This window comes from Triturus cristatus, chromosome 12, assembly GCF_964204655.1.
Source record: "Triturus cristatus chromosome 12, aTriCri1.1, whole genome shotgun sequence".
In the NCBI taxonomy this organism is placed as follows: domain Eukaryota; kingdom Metazoa; phylum Chordata; class Amphibia; order Caudata; family Salamandridae; genus Triturus; species Triturus cristatus.
Window position 1 is genome coordinate 750,277,973 of NC_140595.1, and position 12,049 is coordinate 750,290,021.

The 12,049-nt window shown below is 44.7% G+C and overlaps 1 protein-coding gene across 1 annotated transcript in view; it reads right to left on the reverse strand.

Moving 5' to 3' along the window:
• LOC146782690 (extracellular calcium-sensing receptor-like) overlaps positions 1-2,037 on the reverse strand; it is a 53,929-nt gene extending 51,892 nt beyond the window's left edge. The window contains exon 1 of the mRNA XM_085637184.1: positions 1,862-2,037. Within this exon, the coding sequence (XP_085493310.1) occupies positions 1,862-2,037 (176 nt within the window). The remainder of the gene's footprint in view (positions 1-1,861) is intronic.
• Between the last annotated feature and the right edge of the window lie 10,012 nt (positions 2,038-12,049).

The window sequence follows — 12,049 nt, forward strand, 5'->3', positions numbered from 1 at the left end:
CCAGTAACCCGGTCCCCCACCGTACTTGAACCTTTTTTTATCTTTCTCTTATCAACATTCTCAGAATAAAATCACAACAGAAAAACTGATTTAGAGATTTTTTAACTTCACTTGATTTCATCACCTTTCACCACCCCTTTTTATACCTGGACGCTACTGCACAACCAGTTGGTCTTCCTCCTGGCGGAGGACAGCATATATACAATAAGACCCTATGATGATGCTGTACTACTACACATGAGCGGTGACCCAGTTCATACCGCGTTCGCACTTGTGTATAGTTATTAGGGTACTTTTGTGACGGAACTAAGAACAAAAAAGACCCTGGCTACACAGGACAAGTGGTCCATTCCCCCCCCTGATTTTTTAACCTTAACTAACTCAACTCTGAGAAACTCTCATTGCCAAATTCCATGCTAATTTGCAGTTGACAAAACCAAATCTTTCACACACTGAACCCTACCTAAAATTGGCAAGCGACCTATACAACACGATTGCTACACCGCGGTATGTTTACCTCGCGGTCATTACAACGCAAGTCATTACAACGACTTGCGTTGTATCGCGCTCTACACTAAGGAATAGTATGATTTACTATTCCAACACCTTCCCTACTGTTACGTAGGCTGGAGTTGGAATAGTAAATCATACTATTCCTAAATCCAGCGTCCTCCAGCGCAAGTCGTTGTAATGACTTGCGTTGTAATAACTGCGATGTAGAGTACTGCGGTCCAACGACCACGTTGCAACGTCACATATTCCCTAAAATTATGATTTCAAAATAATGGACAGGTATAGCGGGAGGAATCAACGAGAGTGAGAACAGGTGGATATCACCATAAAGAAAACCAGCATTGACAAAGCCATTAGGCCCTGCTATGACAATAGTGATTATTTATATTAAACAAAAAGAAAGGAAAAGAAAAGAACAGAAAAGAAAAGATAACATGCAACCGAAACTTGGTGACCATATTCTTGCAATGAAAATTAAAAGATTAATCTATTGCACATCATTTTAATGGAGAAATACCATTGCCTCCTAGCAGGAATGTGTACTTAGAACCTATATAAACATCTACATAGAGCATATATAAAAATCCTATTTACTTTTAATGCACGTAACAGAAAGATAGGATTCTTAATGGTGCATAGACAATATACTATTTTTTTTAACTTACAAGAACATGAACACATAGTTGAAGCCACATGGGTGACTAAAAATAAGGAAGTGAACTTTTTAAAGATGGGTATGCACTTGTGACTTGGACAAATGCTGTCACTCATAGTCACAGTGCAAGAGAGCAAATGGCTATAAAGGGGTATCCAGTGAGCTATGCTTTTAATGGTTGAAATGTCTGGGCTGTCTAGAGAGACAGCCAAAACGGTCCCTGAGTGCAAGATCTTAGAAGGGAGGAAAAGAAATATAAAAAGGGAGGTTGGCACAGGTGAAATTTGGTTAAAAAATGGGAAGGAAGTGATGAAAATGAAAGGGGGCACAGTGAGTCATTCCACTACAAGGAAAAAAAGAATCAACAAAAAAATCAAGGAGACACTTGATTGCAAGGGAATTCACACACCAGAAAATGCCTACATGCACTGTGGAAGAGAAGGAACATTAAGTAAAGAGAAAACAAAATGGAACTAAAACAAATTTGAAGAGCATGTTTTGATTCTGAGAATCTCTCTTCCAATCAAATCCTGATATTACAATTGTATTTTCTGATGTAGATAAGAAAACTGCCTCTCAGCCCAGCAGAGAAAAAAAACAGCTTATCAAGATTAAAATAACTGCAACAAAATCCAAAATTAGAGACCAGATCATTGCCTTAAATAAAACAATTATAATAAAGGAATATCTTACCTCTGGCAAATGATTGCGTCTGGTCTTCCTGTGAAGGTGATTTCTCTGAACTGTATTTCTGTGTGTACATTAAAAATTCCACCAATGAGGATATCTCCATCTTGTGACAGTCCAGTAACCTCAGGTCTTTGCAGGTGACACCCAGTTATGAGAGTCTGACAGACATGTTGTGGCATCATACAGATCACCATTAGAAAGGGAAACATTATTTGGTTTCGATGAATATTGATGCATCTCTCTAAAGCCATACACTTCATTACCATGAGGAAACCTTTTTCATTAACATCCGCAACAAGGTTTTTAACTTAACTTCAGCATGTATCATTCCTAGAGAAACACATTTAAGGTAAAATCAGTTCAGTCACAGATATAAAATCTAATTATTATTTTAAACACTATAGATATCATCGTCTTAACCCCTGAATTTCTGAGTCCCCCACTATGCTGAGCCCTATTTTCATTTGAAGTTTGCGCGTAAGCTTCCATAACTTTCTTCATAAAATATATCCATGCAACATGTATGACCTTCTTTCCCCCTATATTGGGTATACGAAATTGGGGACTGGTTGAGAGGGTGAAAGCCCTACTCAGGTGACAAAAAATAATCCTTGACAGGGTGGCACAAAAACAGTAAGGTTTAACTTGAGGTCAATGAGTAAAAAACTAATGCAGCACACAAGCAATTATAAAGTTAAAACACAACACAAGAAAAATCCCAAACCAATTTAGAGAAATAGAGTAAATTATAATAAATCAAATGAACACAGAACGCACAAAAATCAAATCAATAGCGCCAAAAGCATGAAACCCCCACTGGGCTTACCTGGTCGCACCGGACTGAGACAAAGTCACAAGTTCAGGCAAGCACGATGGAGCGCGGATTAAAGTTTGTCCCACTGACAGCTGTATCATATTCCTTGATGAAGGCTTCACATCACTTGCCGTCGGTTCCGCTCTAGAGCTGAGTGGTTCCGCGATGCAAATTCCTGGTTTGGGCTTCATCGTTTCCACAGAGGAGCTGCGAGGGATGCGTCGACTTGCATTGTACTGTGTTGCATTCAATGAAACCCACTGTGAGGCAGGAAGGAGTACACTCCGATGCCAGCCAAGGGTCGAGGACCTGAACAAGCACCTCTGGGGAGTCATGAATTCACTTCAGATGGGGCCAGCAGGGTTCAGGCAGGTCCAGTTGCATGTCCTGGCAGGTCCAGAGCAGCAGGCCAGCTGTTCAATTGCAGGGAGGCCTCTGGAGCTTGTTGTGTCCTCGCAAGAGGTCAGCCAACTGACTATGGAGTAACTTAGGTTAGCCTGGGATTAAGATAAGCAGGTCCAATCTTCCTTCTTAGACATTAAGGCAGTCCTTCAAACAGAAGAAAAGTTCACTGGCAGCATGGCAATCCTTCCTCTGTAACTTCCACAGGTCCAGGAGCGTTCTGAAGAGTGTTTTTGAGGGTTCTATAATTATACCGGGGGCCAGCCTTTGTGTTTGGGGGGACACCGTGTCCAACCTCTACATTTGGTTCTGGAAAGTTGTTCCCTTCCCCTGTCAAGGCATCAAACTGGGGTGACAGAAGGCTAGTACCAGGTTCCATTGTGTGCTGCGGGGAGGCTATTTAATTTACGAATGGGTCAGGCGAGACCCAGCCATCCTGGCCATCCTGGCAGGATGACCCTTCCTTTCCACACCTAATACCCTTTGTCTCACTGTCTGGGAGGAATACACAAACACCAACAGCAGAGACATTCACAGGCATGTCACCCAGAACACTGGTATAAGGCATAAATGGTTTGGACAGAAATAACACAACTTTCTAAAAGTGGCATTTTCTAAATTGTGACTTAAAATTTGACTTTATAATGAAATAGGATTTTAAATTACAAATCATTTGAGCCTAAACAGCATATCTCTAAATGCCTTCAATCTACAGTTAGCACATATTTATTGTAATAAGGTAGCACAGTGTTAGTCAATGGGAGAGATAGGTCTTACTTTAGTGAAAATAATCTTTAGGAGTTTTTCAATATCAGGACATGTAAAACGTAAACCCACAATCCTACTTTTTAAATACCATGCACCCTGCCCTAGGAGTGTTTAATTGCTACATTAGGGGTGGCATATGTCTTAAAAAGGAAGGTTTAAAAAGGGCAAATGGTTTATTTTGCCTGGTCAAATTGGCAGTAGAAAACAACACTAAGGGCTGCAGTGGCATTCTGAAACATGTTTTAAGAAGCTACTCAAGTGGGTGGGATGGAGCACAAGCACTTTAGCAATGGTTAGGAGTGGTAAAGTGCACAGTGTCCTAAAGTCAACAAAAACTAGATCAGCTTAGAAGATTGGGATGAAGGTAAACGGCTTGGAGTTGATCCTGCTGAGAGGAGCTGGTCCAATATTAGGTATTGTATATGTGGTTTACTGAAGGGGCCTGAGAAAATATCTAACATTTGGGAAAATGTTATTTTTTAACTAAATTGGAAAAAAGTGCTTTGAAAGATTCTGTATTTGTTTCTAAACATGGTTTCAACAAACATTATGCAGTGTTAAGATTACCCTCTTTACAGCTTTAAGACAGAGGCAGTTTGGAAAGATAACTTTTTCATCACAGAATTTTGAATTTCTAAGTGGTGGTCAATATTTAAAATTTTTGCTGTGTGTACCTACTTGTAGTTTTTGGGAAACATAGATTTGAAACTCATTGAAGAACTTGGAAATCTACACATTTCTGAAAACTAGCCACAGTTCAAAATTCAGCAAGGTAACATTTGTTTACATTGCTCAAGGTTTTCCCAAGGAAACTGTTGAAATAAAAATTAGTGAAAGTAAGTAATATGAAAGAGAGGGAGGTGACCTGGATTTAATTTTTACGTTTTTACACTGGAGGCCAATCCATAAAATTGTTTGATCATTACGTCATTCAGACTCTTCTCATTGTACAGATAAATAGAGTAAGTTGGTTGTTTGAAATTTTGCAACACACAGGGCCTTTGACCAAGCTGCACTTTATAGTGTATTTTCATTGTGTTCTGATCATGCAACAATTAATAGGAAAAAAATCTACTGAACTAAAAATTGGTATAATGGAAAGATATAATTTTATAAATGTGCCCAAAAATTTGAATTCAGAAATGAGGGTTGGTCATATCACTCTGACTTTATGATTACCAATAAGATCAGTTGATTGTAAATGAGCATTTTCATCTGTGATTAATTGTTCAGATTGACTTAAAATGAAATTAAATGAAAATAGGATTTGCAGAGCGCACTCATAGCCGTAGGTGTCTAGGTGCTGATCTCAGAGAAGGTGAACTGCTGCCAGAAGAAGAACATGATAAGAGTTATTGGACGAAAAGCCAAGTTTTGAGGGCTTTTCTGAAAGCTAACAGATCTATTTTTCATTTCAGCTCCAAGGGCAGAGAGTTCCTAAGTCTGGTTGTGCCCAAGACAAAGCTTCTTCCACCCCAGCAGGCCTTTTTGAATTTATGAACAGAGGGCCACATGTATCAATCAATTTTGCATTTGCAAACAGGCCGATTTGCAGAATGGCGGCTTCCTTGACAAGCTGGACCAGGCTCATGCTATCCATCACGTCTATAAGTTGGGCGGCATCATTGCTTTGAGCATCTTCTAGGTGGAGGTTGAAATTTCCCAAGATAGTACAGTGAGAGGAATCAACTATAGTGTCTAGGAGTTAACCAAGGGTTTGGATGGAAGCCATCTCGGGCCGGGGTGGGGGGGGGGGTTGTTATTTAAGGGTGACCGTTAAAGGAGTGATTTTTTATGATAGTACTTCTAGCTCTGTAGAATTGTTGTGGCCTATAAATGCACTTTTGAATAGGCTGCAGTAGATGATCGCTAGGCTGCTGCCTTGTTTATCCAGGTGGTCTTGTCTACAGATCGAGTATTAGGCAGGAACTGTAGTGGACAGTTCTGAACCAGAGGCTGCGTCTGCCAAACACTCGGTTATAAAAGCAATGTCTAAGGGTTCCGCCTGAAGAAAATCTGTGAATTCAAGTGCATGCCTAATGAGGGAGTGGCCGTTGATGGAGGTGAAAAATCCCTTCTGGTAGGGGTGGCTTAGGGGTGATATCATCTGTAGTGGTAGAGTATCTGCTCTTTTAGTTGGATAGGGTGAGCCTGCAACTAGAGCATATATAATAGTATCAGTGATGCTAAAGAGGCAGACAGTGGGGCAAAGGCAATGCTTACAGGAGAGTTCAGGCTGAGCAGCTGATCTCTGAGGTACTATGTCAGGGTTCTGGCCTGTGGGGAGAAACTGGCATAGTGGCTGGTGCTAAGCATGGTCCGCGCATGGATGGCGTGCCAGCGGTGCACTTGGATGCACTGTGGCGGTCAATTTTAAAGCCAGCATCCAGAGAGTGGGCATGTCTGGGGCGTGGTGACTTGCTGCTTTCCGGCATGGATTAAATATGGGAGGGTAGATTAAAAATCAAACTGGGGTTCAGCAACCCTGCTTGTTCTATTGCATGTTCCCTTGCAGGCAAACACTTACTGGCAAAGTAAAACAAACTAAAGTAAGCAGGTTAAAAATAGGTAAAACATAAACATAAAATAACTAGAAATGGACTCAGAAGCCCTTCGAAGATGGTAAAGTTTTTGAGGCAGGTGGAGAAGAAAATGCCACAATTGCGACAGGAACATCTCAGCACTAACATTGGGCAGAGCGATATCACTGCCCAAACGTAAAGAGGTAAAAAGCTGCTAAGTCAATGATTTGATTACTACAGTTTGCATCTGAAAATGATATGATTAACAGATTTGAACTGATCTTCACTTTACTTATTTTATCTTTCTCTCAAAATCGTAATTTATAATGCGAATTTTTATGACAATGTTTGTAGCAAAGGTTTTAAGTAACTATGCTAATAAAAGAAACTCGAAACTAAAACGTTCGAAGATGGTGCTGCTAACGGGTCAGCGGAGCCAGGTATCTCTAGAACTGCACTCTGGTGTGCATACAAGGAAAATAAAATAATTAGTTGCATTACCTACTGCGAGGCAACAGGCAATTGTAAGCCAAATATATAGAGAACTTCAATAGGTAATAACAAATGTCTTGCCAATCTTTGTTCTCAAACCTCTCCCATTGAAAAGGGTACCCACACGTATGAATTGGTCCATCACACATAACAGGAATGGCACAGCAAATTAACAATTAAAAACCGGAAGTGATGTTTAAATAAGATATGCTTTTGGGGTAGTTGTTCTATGTGGTATTGGAGCATAGGACAGGCTAGTGCAAAAAAGGAACATACAAATCCTAGACATTTTAGAAAATTGGAAACCCAAGGGAGTCCAGTATGATGTTGCATGCATGGTTCCCGCCTTGTTTTCTTACCCAGAATAATTCAAAAATGTTAATCTGTGGGCACATTTCCATAGTTCCCTCAATCTGCATGGAATGGCAAAAATCATGCTGCCTGGATTGCCACACTATTGATAAACGCGGCACCCCACTTTTTTGAGTTGCCCTATCACCTGGGGCAGGGACGGCCCAAAAACATAGCATGGAAATATCAATATTCCTGCTTTGAATTACGATGATTTTTAGTATGGGGACATCTGATACATTTTGGTGTGGGTTCCCCTGGCACAAGGGGAAATCTACTAACCCTAGACATTTTTTAAAACACAATTCCTGAGGGTGTCTGGATGGATGTGACTTGCATGTATCAATCTAATTTTCTTTCCCACAACGCCTTGCAAACATCAAACTTTGGGATAAATCTGAGAATGTCCTTGTACACTGTGAGAAAGCATTGCAGAATTCATAGGGAACAAGATTAGTGCAACCATACAGCATCACCACACTTCTAATAAAAACAATACTCCACTTGTGTGAGTGGGCTTATATCTTAGGAGGGGAAAGACCTAGAATTACAAAGTGCAGATATCAAGCATTTTGATTTGAAATTACATCAATATTTGGATATGGGTACCTATGGTATTTGGTCTGGGAATTTGGAGGCATCTGGGATAAACTTAAAGCATTTTTCAAAATTACAAACATGGGAAGTCAAGGGTGGTGTACCCTGCATGGAGAACTATATACCCGAGTGAGTCCAGGATGTTGTGGTTTGTGGGGATCCCACAATGTTTCCTTGTCCTGAATGCCAAGTAAACATAAAGCAGAGTAAAACCACATAATTTCCTAACATTCCTGCGAGGGGAAGTTACAGAATTGGTCAAGATTGACAAAAGTCTTCTCACCAAGCCTTTTCACACTTTACTGATGAAAGCCTGTGTGATTGGACATATTGCCCATGACAGGAAAGGGCAAATGATGCACGATGGAAACAAGATAATTGTAAACATTTTTTGGGATGTTGTTAGCTGCAGAATTTAGACCCAAAGTTGGCCAGCACTCAGGGAAGCCACATTTCTTAAAACTAGACATCCAGGGTGTTGGAAAGTGGGTTATTAGTAGTGGTAAATATGCATATACCACTGGCAATAAAACCACTAACACAGTCTAGGCCTCAGTACAGGTTTCAATAAATTATTCCCATGCTCATCCCTTTGTAGCTTGGCTGAGAGCAGGCAGGCTTAACTTAGGAGACAGGAATGTCAAGCATTTAAAAACACCAATTCAATAAATACAATATAAAAATCCCATACCAATTTATAAAAATATAAAATATTTGTATCTTTAAAATGACACAGAAAAGATAAAAATCCAATGTAAGGAAGTGGAGATATGATTTTTTTAAGATTTAACACTCTATAACACGTAAAACCTATAGCACCACAATAGGACTTCTGGTCACCCTTGACCAGGAAAAAGCCAAAGGTTCAGGCTGACCGCGATGGAGCCCTGCTCAATCAATCAATCAGGGATTTATATAGTGCCCTACTCCCCGTGAGGGTCTCAAGGCGCTGGGGGGGAGGGGGCAGCTCCGGATCAGTTGAAGAGCCAGGTCTTGAGGTCCTTCCTGAATGTGTGCAGGGTCGGGGAGCGTCTGATGTTCACAGGGAGCTCATTCCTGGTCTTGGATGCGATGTGGGAGAAGGCTCTCCCACCTGTTCTGTTTCTGTGGATGCAGGGGACCTCTGGCAGGGCTTGGTTGGCGGATCAGAGGTTCCTCTTGGGTGCGTGGAAGGATAATCTTTCATTGAGGTATTTGGGTCCGATGTTGTTGAGTGATTTGTAGGCATGGGTGAGGAGTTTGAAGGTGATCCTCTTCTCGACGGGGAGCAAGTGGAGGTCTCGTAGGTGTTGGGTCATGTGTTCGTGACGTGGTGTCCCGAGAATGAGTCTGGCTGCGGCATTCTGGATGGTTTGGAGTTTGTGTAGAAGGGTTCTGTTGATACCGGTGTATAGGGTGTTGCCGTAGTCCAGTCTGCTGCTTACGAGAGCTTAGGTGACGGTTCTCCTGCAGTCGGGAGGGATCCATTTGAAAATCTTTCGCAGGACGCATAGACAGTTGAAACTTGTGTGGACGACGGCGTTGATCTGGTGGTTCATGGAGAGGGAGGAGTCGAGAATGATGCAGAGGTTTCGTGTTTGGTCTGTGGGGGTGGGCAGGCTCCCAAGGGCGTCGGGCCTCCAGGTGTTGCCCCAGGCGGAGGTGCAGGGTCCGAGGATGAGGACCTCAGTCATCTCAGAGTTGAGCTTTAAACAGCTGTCCTTCATCCAGGCTGCCACCTTCTTCATTCCTTCCTGGAAACAGGGTCTGGTGTCTTCTGGCTTTTTTGTGAGTGAGAGGATGAGCTGGGTGACGTCCGTGTAGGATACAATGCTGAGCCCATGCTGTCTGACGATGGCGGCGAGGGGGGCCATGTAGATGTTGAAGAGCGTGGGGCTGAGCAATGATCCTTGGGGAACTCAGCAGTTGGTATTGGTGGGTTCGGAGAGGAAGGGAGGGAGTCTGATCCTGTGAGTTCGGCCAGAGAGGAAGGATTGTTTCCAGTCGAGGGCGGTTCCTTCTATCCCTGCGTCGTGAAGTCTGGCTGCGAGCGTGTGGTGTGAAACTGTGTCGAAGGCTGCAGAGAGGTCCAGGAGGATGAGAGCCGCGGTGTGTCCCTGGTCGAGTAGCATGCAGATGTCTTCGGTGGCGGCGAGCAGGGCAGTCTCGGTGCTGTGGTTGCTGCGGAATCCGGACTGGGAGGCATTCAGGTTGAAGTTCTCTTCAATGAAGGCGGTCAGTTGGGTGTTTACGAGTCTCTCGTGACTTTGGCAGCGAAGGGGAGAAGAGAGATGAGCTGGTCGTTTTTTAAGTCCATTGGGTCGGCCAATGGTTTCTTGAGGAGGGGTTTGATCTCCGCCTGCTTCCAATCATCTGGGAAGATGCCGGACCTGACGGAAGCATTGTCGGTCCGTTCTAGTTCAGGTGCAATGGCAGCGGCGGCCCTGTGGAATATGTGCGGGGAGCAGGGGTCTGATGCGGCTCCTGAGTGGGTTTTCTTCATGGTCGCGGTGATGTGTTCTATGGTTGCGGGATTCCAGGTCGCGATGGATGGCTTATCGGAGGAGAGGGGGGGTGATATCCGGCGTCTGTTTTTTGAAGTTGTAGAGAACCTTGATCTTCAGATGGAAGTAGGAGCTGAGCTTGTCGCAGAGTTCTTGGGAGGGTGGCTTCACTGGGTGGTTTAGCGCACTGCTAAATGACGTTGAACAGTTCCTTGGCGTTGGTAGCGTTGGTCTGGACTTTGTCTCTTATGAAGGTATGTTTGGTGTCTCTTATGCGCTGGTGGTATTCCTTCATGGCGCTCCTGTGATTGTTCCATGGTTCCGTGGTTTACTGTTTTTGCTAAGTTTTCTCTAGGAGTCTGCAGGAGCGTCTGGCTCCTTGGAGTTCTGTGGTGAACCAGGGGGCGTTGTCTGGCAGTGGCAGAGGGGTGCGAGCTCGTCGGCGCAGCAGGAGATCCAGCGGTGAAATTCCTTGGCTGCGGAGTTGGTGTCGGTCACGGCGCTTGGGGGGTCTGGGAGAAGGGTGCTGTTGAAGTGCTCCTCTGTGACCTTGCTCCAGTTCCTTCGTGGCGGGACGGGCTTGGGTGCGGTGGTGGTGTTGAAGGTGAAATGGACGCAGTGTTGGTCGATTCAGAGGGGCTGGGTGGTGTGGCTGAAGCGAATGTTGGTTCCACCTGCAAAGATTGGGTCAAGGGTGTGTCCAGCCTTGTGCGTGAGCACGTTGACCAGCTGCTTCAGTCCGAGGTTGTCAAGGTTGTGGAGGAGAGTGGTGGAGTCTGGGTCGTCGTGGTTTTCGAGTTGGAAATTCAGGTCCCCGAGTAGGATGTAGTCTGTGGAGGTGATGGAGTGGGGGGCGGCGAGTTCGGCAATGGTAGTTGTGGACTGGGTGCGGGGTCCCAGTGGTCGGTAGATGAGGGTGCCGCGTAGTATGGTCCTGGGGCTGTTCTGGATCTGGAAGTGGAGGTATTTTGTGTTAGAGTGGGGGTCACTCGTGCTGGATGTGGAGAGTCGGAGTGGGGTCTTGTGTGCGATGGCGAGCCCTCCTCCTGGGTGGTGGGGCCGGTCCTTTCTCTGGATCTTGTAGATCGGCGATGGCCTCTGGCCCCGGCGATGGCGATGCCGGGGCCAGAGGAGGCGTTGGTCCAGGTTTCCGCGAGGAAGGCGACGTCAGGCGAGAGGGTGTCTATCAGGTCCCAGATCTCTGCGTGTCGGTGGAGGGAACGCACGTTGAGGAGAATGCACGTTAGGGTTTCGGTGGTGCGTACATCATGCGGGCCTTTGGCGGTAGGGGTGGTTTTATCGATGGTGAAGGAGATGCGGCAGAGTCTGCATGAGAACTGTCCGTTGGTGGTGATGGGTGAGGATCTCTCGCAGTCGGTGAGTCTTCCGGGGTTGAGTGAGTAGAGTGCCACTGAGTCATTACAGCAGGGTTCCAGAGATCCAAGGTTCCTGGCACTGGCCGCAGTTGGGTCGCAGATGGGCGCAAATGGGCTTGCCTTAGGCACGCCAACGGAGTGCCGGTGGCGCGGCTGCGATTATGTAGGTGAGGGGTGAGTGGCGTGAAGCTGGGAGGCAGGAACGGGGCGCTCCGGGGAAGGAGTCACAGGAGAAAGTGGTGGCAGGAATGGGGGGCAACAGCGGGAAAACGAGTGGAAGAGGGGAGAAAAACCGGGCACAACAGTGAGGCCCAATACCAGGATTAAACAGCAGTCAGGCACAAAGAAGTAAACTTAAGGGCCCAGAAAGGTAAAAAACAAGTTTA